Raw genomic sequence first — 23,855 nt, 5'->3', positions numbered from 1 at the left:
AGTGAAAATGATGAGGCTCAACCATCTGTTGACTCAAAGTATTCACTTGCAAAACATATGTCCGGACGGGTGTTCACTAAGAACATCAAAGCTCCTATGAGTTGACGATACTCAATAGGATTGGCCAAGATAGGCCCTGCAGCGCTGCCACTCAACTTCTTAAAGTTGAGTTCCATTGGTGTCGACACGGACTTACAGTCCACCATCCCAAATCTTTCCAGAAGCTTCACAATATACTTTCCTTGAGAAAGGAAAATCTCTCCAGGTCTCTGCCAGACCTCCAGGCCTAGGAAATAGTGCATCAGTCCTAGGTCTTTCATCTCGAACTCAGCAGCAAGCTCCCTCTTACATTGATGAATGAGAGGGTCACCACCTGTCAGGAAGAGGTCGTCCACATACAGCACTAGAATGAGAGGCTTTCCTTCCACAACCTTAAAGTAAAGGTTTGGATCAGCATTGCTTCGAGTGAAGCCCAGCTTCATCAAGTAACTATCCATCCTCTCATACCAAGCTCTGGGTGCTTGCTTTAACCCATAGAGGGCTTTCTTCAACCTGCAGACATAAGTGTCTCGATCTTGAACTTCGAATCCCAGAGGTTGTTCTACATACACCTCTTCCTTTATTGCACCATGCAGAAAAGCGGTCTTGACATCCATCTGATGAAGACTCCATCCTTGCGTAGCAGCAAGGGCTATGATGGATCGGATGGTGGTATATCGAGCCACAGGTGCAAATATATCGTCATAGTCAATTCTCAATCATCATGGATCTGCACCTCAATGACTGTAATGTTGCTCTCATTATACAACATCACATTGCTACCCCAAATCAACAAGAATGACAGATCTGGTCTTTTCATTGTAATATACTCCTAGTGGAGATTCATATCTTCTTTGCTGTCTATGCATCATCACGCTGCATGCTACCCATGCTGCCTTTGCATCATCACGTTGCAACACTACAACACTGTCAGATCTGCACTAATTGAGGCTTACGATCACCCAATCAAGCCTCCAAATTTGCTCCCACGGGTTGCCCAACCATCTGATCCAAAACTGATCAAATTCCTTGACCCAACACAAGGCATAAATTGTTGTTCCAATCTGTTTTCGCTGCTGCTCCTAATTGTGACTGGTTAGGGCATCCATATGCTGCAACAACCCTTAACCAAGTCACCAAACAACCTTCAAAAACTACGTGCTACCCTTGTATAAGTCCTCTGCATCCACGCTGTTGATTAGGGCTCAATCTAGCCCCAAAACAGTCCCACGCAATGCCTTTTCAGTGGGGTAAGGGCCTGCGGCCTACCACAGGTGGCTTCCTGTACCCACGGCCTGCTGAAACAGAGTTTCCAGCCCGCACATAATATTCAAATCAACCCAGAATTTTGTCTCCTATATTGAGGCCTTTCTGTTGGTTAATTTTCACTCCAAAACAGTCATAGGAGTGACCTAAACGTCCCCTCTTCCTTCACTGGAAATGCCCTTACCTGCACCCAATAAAACAGAGATTTAGGGCCCAATATACTGCAGATTTAGGGCTCCTATTCTTAGCGTGTAAGGGCCTCTTGGGACAGCGTATAAGGGCTCTTTGGAACTGCGGATTCTCCTCTAGATCTCTCTGTCCACAAAACCCAAACACGTGGAGAGAGTGCAGTGGTAGTCTCCCTCTTAATGCCAGCTTCTCTGCAAAAGTCTTTGAACTCATTTGACTCATATTCAGTGCCATTGTCAGTCCTCAAAATCTTGATCTTCTTTCCGGTCATATTTTCCACCAAGGCTTTGAAGGTACGGAACCACATGACAGCCTCATCCTTCTTTTTCAAGAAGTATATCCAGGTTTTGCGAGAGAAGTCATCAGTAAATGTCATATAGTAAGAACATCCCCCCAGGGATGTTACAGGCAACATACCAGAAAGATCAGAATGGACCAGTTGCAATATCTCAGATGTCTTTGTGACACTTGAGGGGAAAGGTCCCCTTGTATGTTTTCCTTCAGCACATCCCTTACATACACCTTTATGATTATTTCCAAAATCAGGCAGCCCTTCATGTTCATGATCTTATAATGCTGCCTATGCATCATCATCATGCTGTCTTATATATCATTGTCACATCACAGCCATATAAATCACTGTCATACAAGAATCACTTCCATACATCAAGAAACATTGTCCAAATATCACTAAAGTTGCTGCCCAAACATTATTGTCATAGGAACAAATATCTCTTCCATATATCATCTCCATTCATCACTTGTCAAGAGAACAATATCACTGCTATGCATAACTGTTATAAGAGTAAGTGACACTACAATGAGTGCAGAAGATCACTGTCAAAAAACTCTGTCATATTGTCATATTTCACTGTCATACGTACAGAAGATGGGGTCAGATAATAAGCCCACTTGACTACCCTTAAGCTCTTCCATATATCCATTTTTAAGACTCCAAATCATCTACCTTCTAACAGCCCTTGTTGTCCTTCTCAAGGGACTATACTTGGAGCTTTACCAAGCATCTTCTTACAGCCCATTATACCAGAATTGCAAACTGTCTAATCTGGACCATAGTATCTGGCAAATTCATCATTATAAAAGACAAGCACATACCTGTGATAGACGTCATATTTCTGTCCATAACTACATTTTGACCAATGCACAGGACCCTGAAATTTCGGCCCTGGTTAGGGCTTTCTGTGGCTTCTACGACAGCCCACTATACAGCCTTCAAACCTCTTTAATTCCTACGTTGATGGTCAAGGGTACTGCGGCCTTCTTCCTGCTCCTTGCTGGGCCTCTCGGCCCTCTCAAAACAGACTTTTGTCCCATTGTAAAACTCAAAATCACTCAACGGCCTGTGCATAGAGAATAACCCTTGCCTTTATGCTCACAAAAGACACATAAATACTCCTCTTCGCAATTTGGCCAGAGCCTTAAGCCTGCAGATACCTCTTCATCACTACGACTTGACTCTTCATGACTGCAGCCTCATGTCCTTATGACTGCGGCTTCCTTTACTGCCTAAACATATCCTCTACAGCTGCGCTGTATATCTTTCCGTTACAACGTATATCATTGATAGCGTATATAATCCTCTATGTACAGCGACACAAAGGCATCCATTGACTTTGATTAGGGCATGATTATTTCGATGATGATTGCTATAGATAGAGTTTGTCTTCACCTCAGCTCTGATACCATGTAAAATTTTGTAGATGTTCTATGCTAAGAGCAATTTCACTTTTCTCACAACAATCATACAAGTAGATAAGCAAAATGCAGATAGAACATATAAGCAGATCTTACAGAAGACAAATCAGAAACAAGAAAAATGTATGTGTTCGTTTCGGCGGTCAACAGGATGCTTCAACCAGCAAAGTCTCCTTTGGTCAGCCAGCCCAGCATGTGTCACAACAACCCTCCAACCAGTAGATGAGTCAACCCAAGTCAGTTCTACAAAAGTCAACGCTGTCCTGAAAAGTCAACGCAGGGGCAGCAAGCTAAAAGTCAACGCAGCAGCAAAACGGTCAACCCTTTGACCTCGAATTTTGTGCCAGGTAGTACGGCCTTCAAAAATCGAACCTCCCACAAGTTTTCAGCTTGTTTGGACCAAGCGTTGACCAAAGTCAACGCTGGTCAAACTTCTGCGAAACCCTAGCAGCAGAAAAATCCTCTTCGTCCTTCCCACGTGTGGCTGAAATTCGTCCTCCAGGTAGCTCGTACTTTTAGGATGAGAGAGGAAGATGTGAGTTTTGTTGTATTTAAATTCTCTCCAACTTTTCCTGTATATATATCCATCAATGAGGGTGTGTGACACATCTGTTGGGCATGTGAGCCTACATTACAAAACTGGCTGACCTTGCACATATAATTTATTAAGAATAATAAATTCAAAATATAAGTTCTGCTCATCGGATTAAGACTATTTTTATATGGATTTTACACCTCTCAGAAAGAGGAATCCAACAAAAATATTAGCCTCTTAATCTGAGCATCAGAACATGGAGTTTGGACCTAGTTGTCCAAATTTAACATGGTGAAATCTCACGGGGGAGGAAAGATGCATTCAGGTTGGTTTTTCAGGATAGAATTGCTTGATGAGGTGGAGGATGCCTTTGTAGAGTTTTCCACTGGCACTTGTCGATTTGTAGGATATGATGTGATTAGAGACAAGGGAGCTAAGAAGCCCTATTCGTGGTGGGCAAATCATGGGGCAACAAGCCCTCCTCTTCAACAATTAGCCATGATGCTCCTCTCTCAGGTGACTTCATCCTCTTGTTGCTAGAGGAATTGGAGCACATACAGGAATTTGTATAGTGTGAAGAAGAGCAGGCTCAAGCAGTCCAGGGCAGAGACAATGGTGTTTTTGCACACCAACTTTCATCTTATTTACAGTTAGAGGGAAGAGTGGTTGAAGGGAAAGACAAAAATGTGGGATGTCTTTCCTGATGATATAGTTCTAGACAACAGTGTTGAGTTGGCATTGGCTAACATGGATCTCAATGATCCAGTGCTAGAGCCTGTTAGATTTGATGACGGTGATATTGTGGATGGGTCATCCTCCACACCAACAGATGCAGAGGCGACTATGGATACAGAGGAGGAGGAGGATGCTGAGAAGAGCAGTGGTGACCATGATGATGAGGACAGTGATGCTGATTCTGATGATGACTATGAGGATTGGTGACTCATGAGTCATGGGCTACCTAATGCCTTGAGGCTTGTATACCTGTAGTTGTTTTGTATTTTCTATTTCTATTTGCCGTTGGCATTGCACTACCTATGTAACACATTTTGATTTGATGACTTAATGAGAAAACTATAGCTGTCAATGTCTTTATCTTACTATCTTGTCTTTCTCCTATTGGATTATTGATGAATTCAATATGTATTATGATTTATCATTTATGAATTTAGAATTTATGATTCATTGATTTATCATTTATGATTTATGTGACATGTATTTGAATTTTGTATGTACTATGCGTGCTATAATGTTACTAACTTTCTTTGTAAACAGTAAAACTAACATCTAGATGAAGATCTATGTTTGAAATCAATGAATTTGTATAATTAATGAGAATTTGTGTAAGAAATATCTATTTTTTTTATATATATATATATATATATATATATATATATATATAGATTTTAATAAAATAATATATAATGAATCTTATGTGTCCTGTTTCGGGGGGTCAATCTGTCCGAATCCGACATTCGAATCCCCATATCCTACGAATCTCGAATCCCTATGTCAGGTTACTTAGTTCATATCAAATTCATCTGCCAACTACCTCTTGCATTCCTGGATTTGATTCTCCACACTTGTGACAAATAAGTCATCCACATATAAAAGTATTATCACAAGTTTGTCCTTGACCACTTTGATGTAGAGGTTAGGATCTGTAGAACTCTTGATAAAACCAAGTCTCAATAGGTATGCATCCATCCCGACATACTATGCTCTAGGTGCTTGTTTCTAACGATATAGAGCCTTCTTCAATTTGCAGACGTGTGTCTCTCTTATGGACTTTGAATCCCTAAGGCTGCTCAATATACACCTTTTAATCAATGGCCCCATTTAGAAAAGCTGTTTTATCATCCATTTGATGAATGTCCATCCCATAGTGGTAGCCAAAGAAACAAGCGATCGAATAGTTGTATATCTTGTTGTAGGAGCGAAGGTTTCTTCATAATCGATACCTTCCTTTCGTGAAAAGCCTCTTGCTACAAATCTAGCTTTATACTTATCAATGCTCTCATCCACTGCATTCTTTATCTTGTATATCCATTTGGAAGTGACAACAAATTTATGACTTGGTCTAGGAACAATTTCTCAGACATCATTCTTCATAATCGACTCGTATTCTTCTTGCATTGCATTGTTCTATTCTTGATGTTCAACCGTGTTAAAATTTGGCATCTTAGGGATGAATTTCTCTTAGAAGAAATCATATCTTTTAGTTATGTTTGACCCACATATAATAAAATTTCATTTCTGACAATTCTAATATGACTTTCCAAAAATAGTAAGTCACATTTTAATTTGTAAGTGACTTTCCAAAAATAGAAAGTCATGTCTAAATGATCAAGGGCGATCTCAACATATGGAATCCACTTTAAAATCAAATCAACTATGATTATACGAGTCAAGAATTAGTAGTATATCCTTACTATTATTAGTATTATTATTAAACTATTATTTATAAAATATTCTAAAGTCATTCACCTTTAATGGATTAATAAAAACAAATTCTTAATAGTCTCATGGAATAAGTCAATTAAATTGAGAATCTCTTACTTGGCAAATTGAACCTCTCTCTTGGAATAAAATAGTAACTCCACACTTAAGAGAATGTGACTCTTCCTCACTGATTCAATGTATGGCAAAGGTGTAACTCCTCATTAAATGCACTTGTAACTCCCTCACTCAATTCGATTTGTAACTCATGAAATATTCTGTCATGTCTAAGTGTAACTCTCTCTCTCCCTAATTCGAATTGTAACTCCTCAAGACAAGTGTACCTCTCTCTCTCTATACGTGGGATGAGTTACACTTCTCCTCAAGTAAGTCTTCCCTCATGGAATTCGATTCTCCTATTGTTGGCTCAAGGTACGAATTCATTTTGTAACTCCTCTCATTTCTCATCTATTTAATCAAGAGCAAGTGAGAGTTGAGAGTAGCATGTTCATTGTGAAGAAGGAGAGCAAGTCCTGAGTGTGTGCAAGAGAAGTGTGAGAGCAAGTTAAGAGCAAGAGTAAGGTAAGAGTTGGAGCAAGTGTGAAGGAAAAGATCTGATCAAGAGAAGGAGGAGATCTTCAAACAAAGAGCAAGAGCACTTCAACTGCAAGTTGATTAGACATTGGTGACTTTATTCATTCTCATTCTCTCTCTCTATCTTTGTTCTCTGTTGAACAATTCAAGAAATCTAATAGAAGAAGAATCATTTGGGTTTTCCCCCTTGATGGGTTTTGCCCTGGACATTGGACCTAAATCTCAATGTCTCATATTTGTGCTTGGTTGTCTTCGTATGATCCTTAAGTTGATGTTCTCTCTACAATTGCTGATCTGAAAAGTATTGAAGAAGAAATCTGCATTCTAAGTAACTGTAACAACATAAAACATTTAGTCTTTTGCAAAGTAATTTCAACATTGAGTTTTCTGCAAAGTACATTTAGTTTTCTGCATAGAAATTTCAAGTTTCTACAAAGAATTTTTAAGTCTCTGCAAATTTTTTTTGGATTTTAACAAACTGCATCTTCATAGGAGGAAGGTTCAGCCTCAATGAACTTAGTCATATAAGCTGCATAACTAGAATACCTTTTAGGTCTCTTACTTTCTCTAAAAATTTTCTTAGCTGCTGCATTTCCCCTTGATTGCTACATGTCCCTTTGGCACTTGGATATTCTTGTGGAGGTATCTCGTAGAGTAATCATCAATAAATGTCACATAATATTGATGACCTCCAAGTGATTTTACTGCCATAGGTCCACATACATTAGAATGTATGAGACCTAAGATGTCCTTGGATCTTTTATCACTTCTTGCAAAGGGTTTCTTCACATTCTTGCCTAGAGCACATCCTTTACAGATTCTTTCATGTTCTTCCTTCAATTCAGGGATGCCAGTAACCATTTGATTTAGAGATGGCAATATCTTGTAGTGAAGGTGTCCATACCTTCTATGCCATAATTCAGAAGGGCTAACATCTAAGTGTACTAGAGCTTGAGGAAGAGGTGTAAGAAGTCTATACAACGTCCCCTCATGAATCCCAATTATCTTAGCATGTTCAATACTAGAGCCCTTTCCCCAAACCAAAACTTTGCCATCAACAAAAGCAATCCTATCACCTTTATCTTCTAGGCAAGAAATAGAAAGCAAATTTTTCTTCAAACCTGGAACATAGAGTATATTATTGAGATGAATGCTTCCATCGATCTCTAGCTCCAATGAAGTAGATCCAATCCCTTTCACAAGGTAGCTCTTCTTGTCTCCAAGTTTGACTGAATGAGAAGAGGTTCCTTTTGATAAAGTTTGGAGTTGATTGCATTCGCTTGTCATATGTCTAGAAGCTCCACTATCAATAACCCATACATTATCATCCTTAAAAGTACCTGTGAGAGCGGAGAAGAAACTTCCATCCATCACTTCTTTTGCTAGCTTGGAGATGTACTTCAAGATGTATCCTTTGATAGTTACAAGGAGACTCCCAAGAGTCTTGAGACCTTTCTTCATAAAGCTTGCCATTGAGAAGAAAGAGTAGATGACTACTTCTAGATTGCTCTTCAACAAAGGTGCCAACAAAGATGTGATCTTCCAAACTTCCTTCACCTTAGCTCTGATACCATGTTGGAAAATCAAAGTATTTGTATATTAGAGTTGACTTTCCTTAATTGATAATTACTTGTGATATTAGTTGGCCTTTATTACTTTTATTTCTTCTTCATCAAGCAATTACCGAAACAATGAAGATCACAAAGATGCAAAGTACACAAGATATGGGATCCAAGCCATTGAAAAATCCCTCTAAGGTGAAAACCTAGAAATAATTCTTCTCCACGTATAGAATCAAATCAAAATGAGACTTTGATGACCTAAAGACCAAAGCCAAGATTCCTCCCAAGCCCCAAGTCAACCCTCCAACAAGATCTCTTCTAAACAAGTCAAAGTCCAAAAGAGTCAATGAAGGTCAAACTACTCCTGTCAAAGCTTTGATCTTGCAATTTCAGCTCAACAATTCAAACTACAACTTTCAGCCTTGTAACTTGCCCAAAAATCCCTAATTTTCACACGTGTGAGCATAAATGGTCCAAATTTTAGGTCCTCTTCCTTCACTCTAGTCTTGTCCTTCTCTCCTTGACTTTTACTCTTGAAATGGTTCCTTTTCTTATTTCGGATCAAACTTGTATGTGTTCTCCCAAATAAGTGGAAGTCCCTTCTATTTATACACTTCTCAATAGGTCGAATAAGCCTCTTCTAGGCCGACTTCTCCATGGTAGGGCCAACTTGGTCTTGGAGGATAGTTTGGCTTTCTAGTTTAAAATATAATGATTTTCTTTTGTTACAAGTCGAAATAGGACTATAAAACATGACAAAAATTCTTTTTTGACTCAACAAGCCCTAGAAGCATGAAGAACATGCTTTGACCTAGACTTTGAGCTTGAAACCTATGCTTAAACAAATACTTTTTTCTTTTTCTTTTTTTATATAAAATATACAATGTCATGATTACAAAAGTCATTATGAAAACCAAATCTAGTTACATCCTCGAACATCTTTAAGGAGCTTGTCAATTAACACTTGAGAATAATCTTTAATAATGTATGGCTCCGAGTGAAATGAAGTAGGAAGGTCAAAGACCCAGTTGCTCAAGATAAGCCTTCGAGAAGCCCAAACAGATTCCTGAACACATGCTATGTTAAACTTAATGATTTACAAAAAGTATAAAGTTATGGAAAATGGGGGATCAATGCCTTGGCTCATTAATGAATTTTTGGGCATATGGAGTCAGACAAGGAGTGAGTCAACGACTGAAGACCTTGGATGGAGTGGGAAAGAGAGAAGGATAACTTCTAATTCTAACCCTAGTGACTTTTGAAATCATGAGATTTAAGGTCAAGGACTGTAATCTAGTTTCCTTGATAGATACTTGAAGACAAATTTTGGATATGAAGGGATTGGAGTTCATAAAAAGATATATTATTTAACATTTGTTAAGAATAGTGTTTTAAAATTCGGCCAGACTGAATCAGATTCAGTCGAGCTGACCAAGCCGGACCCCTGGTTGGGTTGGCTTAGTAGAAAAATGGTTCCGTGGCCAGTTTGTTACCGAACCGACTGAGTTGACCAAGTCGACCGAGTTGGACCCTCGACCAGTTTGTTAAGGTGTTGCGGTTGGTGGATGGGGAAAGATTGGCTATGGGCTTCATTTATGAGGCTATGGATCAAGCAAAGGAGCAAATAAAGGCAGCATACAAGGATAGAGTGGCTAAGTATGGGCCCAGCTGGGTTTTTTCTGAACCCAAGGTATCATTATAAAGCGCTGGAGGCAGAAGCTTCACTGGGGAGGTTAGCAGTAGCCAGTAGTACTGGTGCCTAGTGATGTTTTACAGTTTACTTTTGTTGTAGAGGCCATTTAGAGCCTCCTTAGGTATGTGTTTTTGTTTTGATCTCTATATCATGTATGTATTGGACAATGCATTGGGTGCCATTTTGATATAATGGATATATTCATGAGCCTACTTTGATCACATGTTGTCTTCTCTTTATATTCTAATGCATTGTGTTTGGAAACATGAATGTAAATCTTTAAAATTAGGTTTTTTCATAAAAAATAATTTTTTTAATGTATTTTTTACAACGCCCGAGTCATTGAAATCAAACCAGCTGAGTCGATACCGAGTCAGAGTCGACCCTTGGCCGGTTCCAGACTCGAGTCGGAGTTTTAAAACATTGATTAATAAGGCTCAATAAAACCCCAATCCAACAATTGTAGCAAAATGGAAAATAATACTCACAATAAAATAACACTAATCATCCAACCATCACTTCCTCAATCCAAAGAAAGTTCATCCATCCAAAACACATCTTCTTGAAGACAATTCACTTCACTTGAAAAATCCAAAGGCAAAATTCTACAAGGAAAAGTCACAGAAATTTCAGATTGCTATGGGATTTATCCCCCATAATTCCATGACAAAATGAAGTGAGAGCTCCCTCTATTTATAGGAGAGAGCCTCAACTCATTACGATAGAATAATATTTTCTAAGCTAAATTCTCCTGAATTAGCCTGAGGGCCAAAAGGTCCTCTCTACAAATTAATTAGTCCAAATTAATGCTAAAATAGGGCTTCTAATGCCACATGTACAAAAATGATGGGCACAAGCCCATGAAGATGACCCTTCTCTAGAAATGAAGGGTTGCTGGTGAATCATCCAGCCTCCAAAGGCGCTTCAACAACATAACTTCTTCCATAAGCCTTTTGTTATCCAACAGCCCCTAAGCAACCTCCAATGCGGGCACACAAGACCCCCATGTGGCCTCCATGCTGGGTACAAGGGCTTCCCAATTCATACTCCAGCTCCAAGTTATCACAAAAGTGGTCTCACGAACCCTTTAAGGACCCCAAAGCTTCCACCAAATTTCTCCAAAGGGCTGATTCCTTCACCAAAAGTGCGAGCAGATCCCCCACATCTCTCATGTGGGCCTGTGGAGTCTTATAGTAGGAAAATTTAGTCTTCAACAATCTAAAATCCTCTCTTTAATGGGACAGGTGGGCTTCCAAAATAATACCCTCCCTTCAAAGCATGCAAATGCTTGGTGAAAACCCATTTTGACATCCTCCCATCATGAGCCAAAGAATAAGCCCTGCAATGCCACCAGCAGAAGTTGAACCTGCTTAAGACCATATTAATTCCACGTTATGTAAGGTCAGCCCAGTATTATTCCAGCGTCCAAAACACACAATATATACATAATCGCTGTCACAAATAAGTCTCTTTCTCGGGCTGGATTTTGCTGCCTCTACGATTCCTGTGGCAGTAACTTGATTTCTGAAACTCTGACGACTCTGTAACCCTAATACCTTAGAATTAGATGCGGCCTTCTCACTTGCAGAGCAGAATGGAAATTATAAGAATTCTGGGCGAGTTTTGATTGTGTTCGGAAAATTTGGATGACTGCCTCAGAGATACTTGAATAGAGAAGCGTGTTACATTGGTTTATCTCGCAGAAAGGGATTGCATGCTGGCACTGTTTAACTGTGCTGTAAATTTTACACAATTGAAGCAACACCACATGTCCACATTGATCATTATATCTGGCAGCACTGACACAAGATAACCTTTGGGGCTGCTCCTAGTACTCAGAAAATTTTATAGCCTTTGTATCAACATCCCAGAATTTTCTAGGCAAGTCATCATGGATAAGGTAGACTTATCTTTAATGATTTTAAAAACTTATGCCCCGATTTTCTGCTGCCCAAAGCACACAGGGCGAGGTATCCTTTACTGTAGTAATCAGACTTCAATATACCATGGACTTGTCCACTTTGCGGGCAGACTGGAGACTGCACATGGGTAAGCCTTTGCATCATATTCCTCCTTCAATCTGCTGCAGCTTACTTGCTCTGCCATCAAAGAAAATTTTGTGCTGATATAAACTTATTCATATAGTAGCATTGAGCCAATATTTAAAGGAGATATTGCTGTATGTTCAAATTTTGCACTCTTATTCATATAGTAGCATTGAGCCAATATTTAAAGGAGATATTACTGTATGTCCAAATTTTGCACCCTTCTAGGGTTATCCTACACAGTGGTGGGTAACATGACACAATGATTCAACATCACCATACAAAAGTCACATAGAATCTCCAACAACATCATGAAACATCTATCTTCTAACACCATCATCTAACTCCTTGGGGGGCTAGAACTACCATCCATGAACAAGATGTAACACATCCAAGATAAGCATCTATACTGAAAGCACACCATAATGAGATAGCTTGTTCCATAACCATCAAAAGTGCAACCAATGGGTGATGAAGAAGGCAAGCATGTGTGAGAAGACCACAAACCATCAAGTACAATCATCGTACCAATGAGAAGTGAGAATCCTCCCCCATCCAAAGATGTCCATCAAATGAATCTGATGCAAAGAACTGAAAGGGCTCTGTTAAGGTGTACCCCCCAAAGAAGGCCCAATGCTCCAACATACCAGCTGCAAATCTCCATCAATGTGATGAATGTCACAAAGGGGGAACTCATACAATATGAGGTGTAATACTAGTAAAGTACAATTTATTCTTGAAAGTAAAATTTAGCTTCTTTGGGAAGAGTCATAAATGCATCTGAAATTATCTAACATCTTCAGAAGAGTAAAAAATGCATCTGAAATCGTTCACACACTATGCACTCAATGTCTAAGAATTCTCTTTTATGTATTTGTTGGAAGCTTAACTTAGTTCCATTTCAATAGGGCACTGGCGTATCTGCTAGTCAGTTAGCCTAAATCCTTTGGGTTTAATTTTTTACATGAATAATTTTTTCTCTTCACAAATGTTCATTTTTTGCCCTTCGTTGGTAATTGAACTGAAGGTTACTCAGGACTTTTGCAGGTGGAGCACCTGGATGTGAGGAGAAGGTCCAACGTTTTGATGCTGATTTGCAAATCTTGAGTATACAGGTATTTTTCATCATACTGTCTATATGCTAAATAAACAAAAGTAGTTTTACCTTATTGTACATGCATTTTTACTCTTTCATGAGGAATATACAGTCTTCATTCTTTCGACGCTGGAATTAGTCATAGAATTTTGTTAATTAGAATCTTTGCATTATAATTTTTTGAGCTGTATTTCAGACAACAAAACAAATATGATACGGTAAAGATCGGTGTGTCCTAGAGGCCCACTTACAGTGTGAGCAATTCATACCTTAAACTGTCACCAGTTTCTAGTGTTATTGATATTAAGATCAAACTTCCAATGTCTAGCTGGTTAGCGAAATTTGTGTATGAGGGTTTGCTTGTGTCAAACTCACGAGAATGCAAGATGAGATTTAAGATAAATGTGAGACACTTTATTAATCAAATGGTACACACAAATACATTGTGTGACCCTTGGTTTTCATCTTCCAAGATGTCTCTTGGACTTCTATGACAGTTCACATTCCTCCACACCAACCCTAATGGATTAGGTGTCCAACATTCCCCCCTAATCCAAAGGGGTGTATGTGAGTCCAAGAAGAGAGTTGAAATAGAAAGGTGTATAACAGCCAATGGCTGAATGTGCTCTTTGAATATGGTGGATTAAGTAAGACGACAAACCAAATGAGGTAGTAGAAGCCGAAGTCTTCTACTGGTGGTGGTTTAAGGCTAGCCACCAACTCTGGAACTTGGCTTGAAGAAATTTCTGGAACAATTCCAAAACTGGCTAGAAGCTGATGTCTTTTGCAAAATAGAAGTGCTCCTTGATGATGGTTTAATGATGACCACACACTGATGATATGGGTAGTAGAAGCCGAAGTCTTCTACCGGTGGTGGTCTAAGGCTAGCCACCAACCAAATCATGCTCATGGAACATGAATCTGTCTCAGGCTACAACTATGACTTTGGCATTGACTGACTTTGGCTTAGGCTTGCTTAATATATCTTTGAGGCTAGCAGCTGACCATCAATTCCCCCCTCAGACACAAGGTGAGGAGGTGAAGGTATCTCCACTGCAAGATGTGTCAATATTCAAGAATGAACTTTGAGGTATGATTGATATATCTTCTTGGTTGTTGAAGACCATTACCAAGAAACGATCCATCTAGGGCGAGTCTTTGTTCTTGCAGGAGTCTTGTGTTGGAACCAATATTGTAAACATCGACATAGAGATAATATCAATGAGGGTCTAGAAAATGAAAAAATCGTAAAAAACAGGAAAATATGTAAAAATCGACAAACATCGACAAAAAAAAAAGTACAAAATATTTATTTTTTTTTCAGTTTTTTTGGCATCTAAAGCATCCACAACATAAAATAAATGCATTGACACATAAATATGAAAAGAAAACTAATATGTAAGATGTATAAGATGTCTAGTGCTACATCACACATAACAGTGAATCATGTCCTTAATCCTATGTTTCGACTCAACCTCAAAATATCAACAAAGAATATGATAAATGTGTCTGATATCATGAGTCACATGCAATGAAATTAGATATGTAAACTACTAAGTTTTTGTTACCCACCAAAATGAGTAACCCCATAGGAGAAAACTTTTCTCCTATTCTTCATAGCCAACCGATCAGCCATGTAGCCGACAACCTTTGACAAACACCACTAACTGATGATATGCCATTATATCTTCACCACTTGCAATAGCCATTATATCTCCGCCACTTGCGCTAGCCATTTGTTTCTCACCAATCCGGCATGAGCACATGGACAAAGGTGGGCTTCCACTCAAAAGGTACTTTGTTCATTTAGTAATTGGGTGCTTATACTTGTTTGATGATTTGGCATTTGATATGGATTGTGAGGTGTTTTGGAAGAATGATGGGCTTTGACCGTCATCTTGTTCTCTCACCTTAAATGGGTGGTTAATCTTTGATCGTCTTCTAGTGGGACCCCTTTTAATGGCCCAATCAATGTTGCACAATCCCTCTGCCCCAAGGATCCAAGGTCGGAGCTTCATCTTGTACGGATCCTTGGCCAATCCTCCAGGGGAACTGTGGATCCAAAGTTCCATTGATTTAGGGCGATTTTTGGGAATCCAGAACAACACGAGCCCGATTCACGTTCCAAATTTCTGATTTGTGGATCCGAAAAAGAATATGCCTCAGAGTCATGGAGGATTAGACATGGATCCAGGCGGATCGGGAGGAAAGTGGATTTTTCTGTGGGCGGCCCAATTTCTTTTTTTATTTTTTATTTTTTTCTTTGATTTAACCTGGGTTGGGGGTGGGTTTATGGTGAGTTAGGGAAATGAGAGATGGGGTTCAAAGGCATTTCCCCCTCTCTTTTCTTCGTTCTTGCATCTTTGGAGAGCTTGGTGAAGAGAGGAGAAAGAACTTAGAGAAGAGAGGAGAAGAGGGAGAAGGGAGGCTTGAGGAGAGCTTGGAGGAGTGGAGGAGGAGCTAGGAGGAGTAAAGAAGGGCTGCCATCTACAAGAGCTAAAGAGGTTAGTGCAAACCCCAAACTCTCTCATTTTTTTCATTGTTGTTTATATTTTTTCTCTTCACTCTCCTACTCTTTCCCATTCTTTCTTCTTGCTCATTTCATTGCAAGTTGTCCATTTATATTCATACTCCAAAATGGTGTTCTTTTGGCTTATATGTATCATTCCACTATTGGTTTTCATGATGGTGTTGGGGAGTAGGCATTGAAACCCTTGTGGAATTATGTGACCAACTATGTTGCAGGAAACATGGTATAGAGGTCCGTTTCCGTAGGGAAACGGGTACGAAACGCGGAAATGCGTTTGGTACGGTCGTGAAACGCGTTTCCAGCCGTACTGCCATGTTTCTCGAAATGGAAACGTGGCCAGTACAGCCGGAAACGCGTTTCAGGGCCGTACGACCCACGTTTCCTCATTAACTTGTGTGTTTTTTTTTTTTAAATTTACTTTTAGGGTATGTTAGTGACTTCTTGTTGCTTCTAGATGTGTGTCTAAAGTTATAAAAGTGAATTTTTGCCCTAGTGTTGATATGCAGTTCATCAGGAAGTTTGAGGGATATGCAGTTCATGGTAATGTTAAATTCTAAAAGTAAAAGTGATAATCTCCTTTATTTTTCATTTTCATCCTTTTACTTAAATTTTTAACATTACCATGAAATGACTCAGGATGTTTGAGAGTGGTTTCGCCCTCATTGGATTTCATATGGAGAAAGTAGAATTTTAGATCTCACTCAAAATCCAGCAGACTTATTTGTTTTTCAGGATTTCAGGATTGGAGGGATTGCAATGTTTCCATTGGATTTTATCATGTACTAGGGTATGGAACTTGTATTTAATCAAGAGAACCAAGCCCTCTATGCAGGGGAAACTCCCAATAATCAAGATCATGTAGGGTACTAGGGTATGAAACGTGTATTTAATCAAGAGCACTAAGGTCGTTCGACTATGTAGGAGGAGACTCCCAATACAACAGTGGTCCTTCTAAAGAATGGGACGTGGATGCAGAAAATCCTGATTTGGATCTCTCTCTTGCAGCCTTATAGTCTTTATTGTACTTGCAGCCTCATATATTAATATAAATAAAGGCTGATTTTGAGATTTGAATATATAATAAAGGTTGCTTTTGGATATTCCGATATTTTTATTTTCATTATGTGATCATTCATGAGTAAATGTGATGTAATTAAATCTTAATGTTTAAGTGTAATAAATTATAATGTATCATTTATGCTTTATGATTGCACATATATATTTTAAATATTTTCAATATATATATATTCGCGTTTCCCCGTTTCCAAAATTTGGGGAGGTCGCGTTTCGTATCGCTTCCCGTTTCGGAAACTCGTACCCGTTTCCCCATTTCGTGCTACTTAGTAAAATCCTTATTGAAATTGGTATCCCAGGCGGTTCTTGAAGAATTGTCTTTTCAAAGGAGTGGGACGACATGGGACCAAGTGGGCCCAACCTAGGTCAAGAGGCAAGGATTTAGCGACCAATGATGTTCTTAACCCAGACAAGGAAGGGGAACGAATCAAAGAAGAATTTTCACTTAAAGGTGTTGACTTGATCTTATGAGGCACTAGCCTTGGGGATACTAGGGCAAAGTTTGATCTCGAAGCTAGGGCTTGGCTTTTTTGACAACCCCACTGTCGGAATCGCTTCAAAATTGGAGGAGGCCTTGAGGATACACCAATGCAGAAGAGGCTAGGAGATCAAACTTTTTGGAGGGTTATTTCGTCGGGAAAATGATGCTCAAGGTGACCCAACTTGGCTAGACTTAGAAAAAGGTGAAAAATATTTGATTTTGGGTGACCACCTCCTGGTAGATTAGTGCCTTAGCCTTGGGAGAATGGAGTCTATGATAAATATAAATGAGGACCTTGTTTCTTAGTCAAGGAGACTTTAAGACTACCTCGCTAGCCTTCTAGGGCAAAGGGAAGCAACCTTACAACTTTTATACTTTGATTTGCAAAAGGTGATGGCTTATTAAGATGAATTCGTTGATAGAATTATCCCTAAGAAATCTCATTCAAATTACATGGCCCATACATTGTGAGATGCTATATAGAGACAAAATTCCACAATTTAAGCACTAAATGCATGCAACAATTAGCCCTAAAAATAGTGAAAATCCCAATCCAATGTATATGACAAAGTAAAACAAGAATAATATTAAAAGCATGTATTTACATGTAATAGAACATATCCAACCATCCACAATTTGACAATAGAGAAGCTCCAAGATAAGATAAACCAAATCCAAACATCAAAATTAATACATAAAGCTCCAATTCATCCTCCAAGAAAAAGTGCGAAATTATCAAGAGAGAGAAGAGATCCAATCCAAAGTGATGATGAACAAATAAACTCATCTCACTTGTATTTAGACACTAATGCGAAGTTCAAATTGGTCTCCTAAGCTTACATAAGCCCCAAAAATAAAATTATGTGCTAATAACCTAACTTTTGGTGACAAGCCCACCAAACTAGCTCTCAAACGAAATAATTAGCCTCTTAAGAGGTCAAATGGTAAATAATACATGTCGTAGGGCCCTCTAAGAGGCCTGATGAGGTCCATAGGTGCCATAATGAAGAATAGGACCCTTAAAAGTGATGGACAAGGGGTTGGCCCCTTATTCTCCAACCAATAAACCTGTGGTGCTCCTAGTGGGTGTGGGGGCACAATAATAACCTCACGGGTCTCCAAATGAGTCGAAGATGCTTGCATATCATCTGTAAGGGCTCTGATGAGGGTGTCGATGATGCCACATCATCGTACAAGTCCTAGGTCAGCTGCCAAGTGCATGGTACATCTGTGTTGCAAGATGGGCAAAGGCGAACTAGGTGCATCTTCCTCATCCAATAGGTGAATCTCGAGCAATCTCTGAATATTCTCGAGGATCCATGGAGTGTTGTCTACTACTGTGGAGGCCCATGGCTATCAACGCACACCCTACATGTACCAATGTAGCCCTCTGGAGTGTAAGGACCCCATATAGGGAGACCAAACCCAAGATGGAGACCATCTGCAATCCCGCATAAGATCCAATGCGTCCCCTGGTCTTCCAGTACCACAAGTCATAAGGGAAATCAAGTACATGAGCTTACCAACCATGGACCACATGTGGGGACTTCATAATGGCTTGCCCTTTCATAATGGGCTTCAGGATGTGCCAATGTCTCCTAAACTCCAAATGGGGTTAACCAAGTATCCTATTAGGTGGTTTCTACTTCTAAAGGGGATAATATGTTCAATGTACATCTTTCAAAAGGTGATGGCATGTGATAGATAAGTGAATGAAGTAGGGGATGAGAAGGGGCAACCCTGGGCCACATGCTAAGGTACAAGGGTAGCTAATAAAAGGAAAGCCCACACTTGGCTGTATAATGTATAGGAGGGAGAAATCATGGTACATGAGGTGCCCCAACATTGATTTTTCCACCCTTCTTTATATGCCTTTTGATTTTTTATGATTTTTCTTTGATTAACTGCTCGGGGCTCAAGGGGTGAGAGCATGATGTTTGAGATATAGCGGTGGATACCCCCTTTTAAGGTAGGGCAGTTTGTTGCCCACCAGGGGTTGGGACAATCATGGGTTCCTATATAATGAAGTAGGCTCATAGAACCTGTAGGAACCAGGGTGATGGCCATGATGATGGGGTAGAGCTCATGTATTGGCTTTTGCCCACGTGCTAAATGTGTTTGTCTTGACCATCTTTTGCATTTTGTGGTACATTTTCCTGTTGATTGTGGTCAATTATGCTTTTACTTTTCTTTTTAGCTACATCAACCTTCAGGGCATCATTCCAGTGCTGACGGAAGGTGTGGGCAAGGGGAAGGGGAGAGCTAACCGTATGTGGACCCAGTGGAGGAATGTGGACCTAGGTGGGAGAAATGATGAATGGGGTAATAATGAGTGGAAATGGAGTAATATATGTGGATGAGGGAGCGGGACCACACAACCAAAATCGGGGTTTCCTGTGAAATACCATCCCTAAAGCCAAATGATCAGTGAAAGAGATCCCACGGGACTAGAATCCAAGGTTAATATCCAAAAGGGGTCTAGGGTACAAGAGCACAAACCTAGCCCATTTTTTTTGCCGAATCCCCCCATTAATCCATGCCCAGAAGTGTCCATGATAAACAAACTATAATTCTCAATTACCAAATGACAAGGTGTACCTTTAAGTTCGGAAGGCCCACCTTCAAACATATGATCATGGCAGATGGGCGAGGGACCACATGGTTGGCTCAATTGGTGGAGAAATGGGACAGTGAGCTAGTTGGTGGCTGCAAGGGGTCGCTCACTGCCGACTAAGGACCACCTTGGAGAAAAAAAAATTCTCTTAGCGATACCACCCACAAAATGGTGGGTAACAGGGCCAACAAAGATAAGAAGAATGAGTTGAAGAATCTCTTTATATTTGCTGCTACTAAAGGGAATGGTCTCTTGACATTCTTGCCACTAGCACATCCTTGACATACACCTTCATGATCAACCAGGAATCCCAAGAATCCTTGAAAACATCCTGCTCAAGTGAGGCAAAGCCTTGTAATGAAGGTGAACAAATCTCCGGTGCCAAAGCTCACATTGATTAGTGGTATGATGGACCAATGCTAGAATTGGTTGTCCACAAACTCTATATGTGCCTTCATTTTTGACACCAAGTGTGAAGGCTGCCCTCAAGTTAGATCTCCTTGTCCAAGCAAGGACTTTCCCACTAACGAATACAACTCTAAGCCCTCCCTTCCATGGCAAAAATGGAGACAAGATTCTTCTTCAAGTGCAGCACATACAACACATCTTGCAAATGAAGGGTGTCACTAGAATCCAAATGAAAAGAAATAGAGCCAAACCCTTCAACAAGATGCGTAGAATTATCGCCAAGTATAATTTTCAAATTTAACTCCCTCAACCAAATTTGAGAGGACTTCATGATACCCAGTAAAATGTCTAGATGCCCCACTATCCACCAACCAGCTATCAATGCTATCTGCAGATGAGCTAGAAAGAGCAGCAATAAGATAATATTCAGATTGAGTATTAGCAACATTATCAGCATACCTTGTGTTCTTGGACCTCTTTTGAGGCCACTGGGACTCTTCAACACTTGCATGGGCAATAGTACCTCCTCTTCTCCTATTGTTGAAGTTGTTGTTGTTGCCATTGTTGTAGGTGTTGGGCCTCTGAGCGTTTCTTCTATCAGGACAATCTCGCGATATGTGGCCAAATCTGTCACACCTATAGCTTTGGACTTTGGATAAGTCCCTTCTATTATTGTTGAATGCTGGAGTTGGCTTCTTTGACTTTCATTTGGAAGGTCTTCCTTTCCCTTTTCCTTTCTTGACATTGGTTGCAATGGCTGTAAGGTTCTCCCTCTTCTTGTCTCTGAATTATTCCTCTGGAAATGAGCCTGGATTCTCTTGAATACAATTGCCCAAAATCTCATCAAATGAAAGGAGTTATTTTCTGCAACTAATGCTTGTAATGAATGTCTTCCAAGACATGGGGAGTCCTCCAAGGGTCATCTTCACAAGCTCTTTGTCAGGAATGATCTCTCCAATAGAAAGAAGCTGATCTCTTATTTGAGAGATTCTCATGAAGTAGGCTGTTATAGATTCTGACTTGGACAGAAATAAAACTGGATGCGTATATACAAAAAGAACGTCTTATCTTAACAGAAATAAAAGCGAAAATAAAGGTGGATGTGTATATACAAAAATGGATCATATCCTCTTCTCCAGCACTACAAGGGCAGAAATAAAATCTGATTAGGCAGGAGAATTCCAATCTTTAGCATCCTTAATCCACAGATATCGAGGAATTGCAAATATTTGCAACACTGCTCTAAAGTATGGTCTACCTACTGAACCTTGAAAATCTGTGCAAAATGAATGAACTTTTGATAGAGTTACAAGTTTGGGAATTATATATATATTGGACGCTAAATGTTTTGTATTTTATGGTCAGAAATTCTAAAAAGAAAATGAATATTCTGATTTCAGAAACAGGTTTAGTTCATAATTTTTGTTGCAAGGTAAGGGAAAAAGCATATTTGGTCAGAACTCAGGCATGTTGACTCAGTCAACCCTATGCTGTTCTGACATTTCTTATTGTTTTTGGGTTGGATTCAACCTTTTTTTGGACTCTTCGAACCAATGGTTGTGGGCTGAAGCATCTGGGTGTGTAGCAATGGTTATGGTATGAATGTCCCCGACTTTTCTTGCTAAATTCTGAATGTTTGTGTCTTTTTAAAAATTCCGATCTATGGTTGAGTTTTGGGTAGTCTCTCCGTTATGGCTTACCGACTCATTGTCAAGTCCAAGTCATAGGACTTGGGAAGTAGCAAAGGAACATTATTAATCATTAGATTGATATTTTGGGGAAGTTTAGTAGCTCGCTATGTAACTTTCCTCAACAGTATGTGACTTATCTAAAGTTGATAACAAAAATAATTCATTGACTTTCATACTGTAGTAGGGCTATTCTATTAGTTTTATGTACTACAGATGTTAGAATTAAATGCTGCAAGCCTGTGACAATGAAGGCTAACCTTTCAATGAAACTCTAATCTACTCTAATATATTGAACTGCATCTTCAAAAGTTGAAGTTCACTGCTGGATAGCTTACGGTTTGGATATGCTATGAAACTATTGTAATACATGTTTAAAATGTCTGTCGATCTGTTAACAGTAGTGGTTAGTTTACCATGAATTTATTTGCAATATCATGTACTTGAATTGTGTATTGACTGTTTATGGTCAAGTTGCAATGGAGATTTATTAATGACATCCTTGCTTGCATCTTTAACAAAATATATATGTCATTAATTCTTATTCCAATCAAATGTAATTTGTCCAAACATGAAGCTTACCCGTTTCATGATGTCTTCTGCTTCAATAACTTTCAGGAAGAAGTGCATAGGATGGGCTATTCTGGTGATGAGCTACTCACTCCAAGGCAGTTAGTGGAGATCTGCCTGAAAAGTGAACATCGAGAACTTGTTCTTCGGGCATTCGATGTCTTTGCTTGGGCTGGAAATGCTTTCAGGTGTAATAATAAAAGTCTGCTTGAGGCTGCTTGGACACATGCAGCTGACCTGGATGATTGGGCCAAAATCATCCAGTCATCCAAAAAAGGATGGAGTGATGAGGAAACTGTGCAAAAATTGGAGAGTACAGCACTTTTCCATGCCTCAAATAGATGTTATAGTGCTAAAAGTGTTTGCTATGAAGGTGGTTTCCGAGATGTCTTGCCTTTGTTACAGGAGGACGCTGTGTTGTCGGATTTGAAAGATACAAGTACAGGTAAATGGTCTGTGGAGTCGATCCTTATGCAGCATCAAAACTTCCCAGATTCAGGTGAATTGATGTTAACAGCAATTAGAATGGGGAAGTGTGTGGATTCTGAAGATGCCAGTTTGATGTCGGACTAAAAATAACAAGAATGAATTTATCTGGCATGCTTGTCATTGTTTGTTAAACCAATAATGACATCATTCCCAAATGTGATGAGACAGCCATATCAAGAGGTGAAAATATTTGCTCGTGCATGTGGTGAATTTGTTTCATGCGTGTCAGTGTGTCAGAGATGTGGATTGAGGATAATTGTATGTCCTGTTCTGTTCTCAAATGCTTTTTCACTGTCAAATCTATTGAATTACAATTTTCATACAATGAAACAGCTCTGTGAATCTTGTATAGACGATAGCCGTCGGTCAATTTTCTTACCAAATTTTTTTATCTAACCATGCGATTTTGGTTCATTAACAAATTTTAGTCGAACAGTAATTTCAAATTTGTCAATGCCAAACAATTTTTTTAAGCAAACTTTTGCCATATTCATTTTATTCATACATATTCCGACTATTTCTTTTAATGCCAAAGACAAACAAATGCGTTTCCTGGGTATGATCTGTTTGCATTTTATCATCATGGCTATCATGACTATCACATATGCAGTCAATCCCAGGTGTGAAATTTGTACTTCATTATTTGGAGATCCCCTTAAAGACCATCAATTGTATTCGTCTATCTCAAGATAAATTATTACTACTGGTTCTATATTGCTGATTTCGGCATTAAATCCTTAAAACAGGTAAAAAGGTACACATGATTATTGCCCATGTCATCATTTCTCATCAAATTTGGCATCCACTAATTGCATATTTCGCTTATG

The 23,855-nt window shown here is 39.3% G+C and overlaps 1 protein-coding gene across 3 annotated transcripts in view; it reads left to right on the top strand.

Moving 5' to 3' along the window:
- Positions 1–23,530, top strand: part of LOC149201067 (nuclear pore complex protein NUP133-like) — a 215,915-nt gene extending 192,385 nt beyond the window's left edge. For 2 of the 3 annotated variants that reach the window (XM_089402852.1, XM_089402853.1), the window contains exons 7-8: positions 13,126–13,193; positions 22,588–23,530. In XM_089402852.1, the coding sequence (XP_089258978.1) occupies positions 13,126–13,193; positions 22,588–23,112 (593 nt within the window). In that variant the 3' untranslated portion in view covers positions 23,113–23,530. Of the gene's footprint in view, positions 1–13,114; positions 13,194–22,587 lie in introns of all 3 variants that reach the window. The other variant, XM_089402854.1, reaches the window with a different exon arrangement.
- The last annotated feature ends 325 nt before the right edge of the window (positions 23,531–23,855 follow it).

Source organism: Pinus tabuliformis, chromosome 2_1, assembly GCF_031772625.1.
Source record: "Pinus tabuliformis cultivar Carrire ecotype Pingquan chromosome 2_1, CPIR1, whole genome shotgun sequence".
NCBI classification, from domain to species: Eukaryota; Viridiplantae; Streptophyta; class Pinopsida; order Pinales; family Pinaceae; genus Pinus; species Pinus tabuliformis.
The sequence above is the reverse complement of the archived record's forward strand: the minus strand, read 5'-3'. Positions and strand labels throughout refer to the sequence as shown.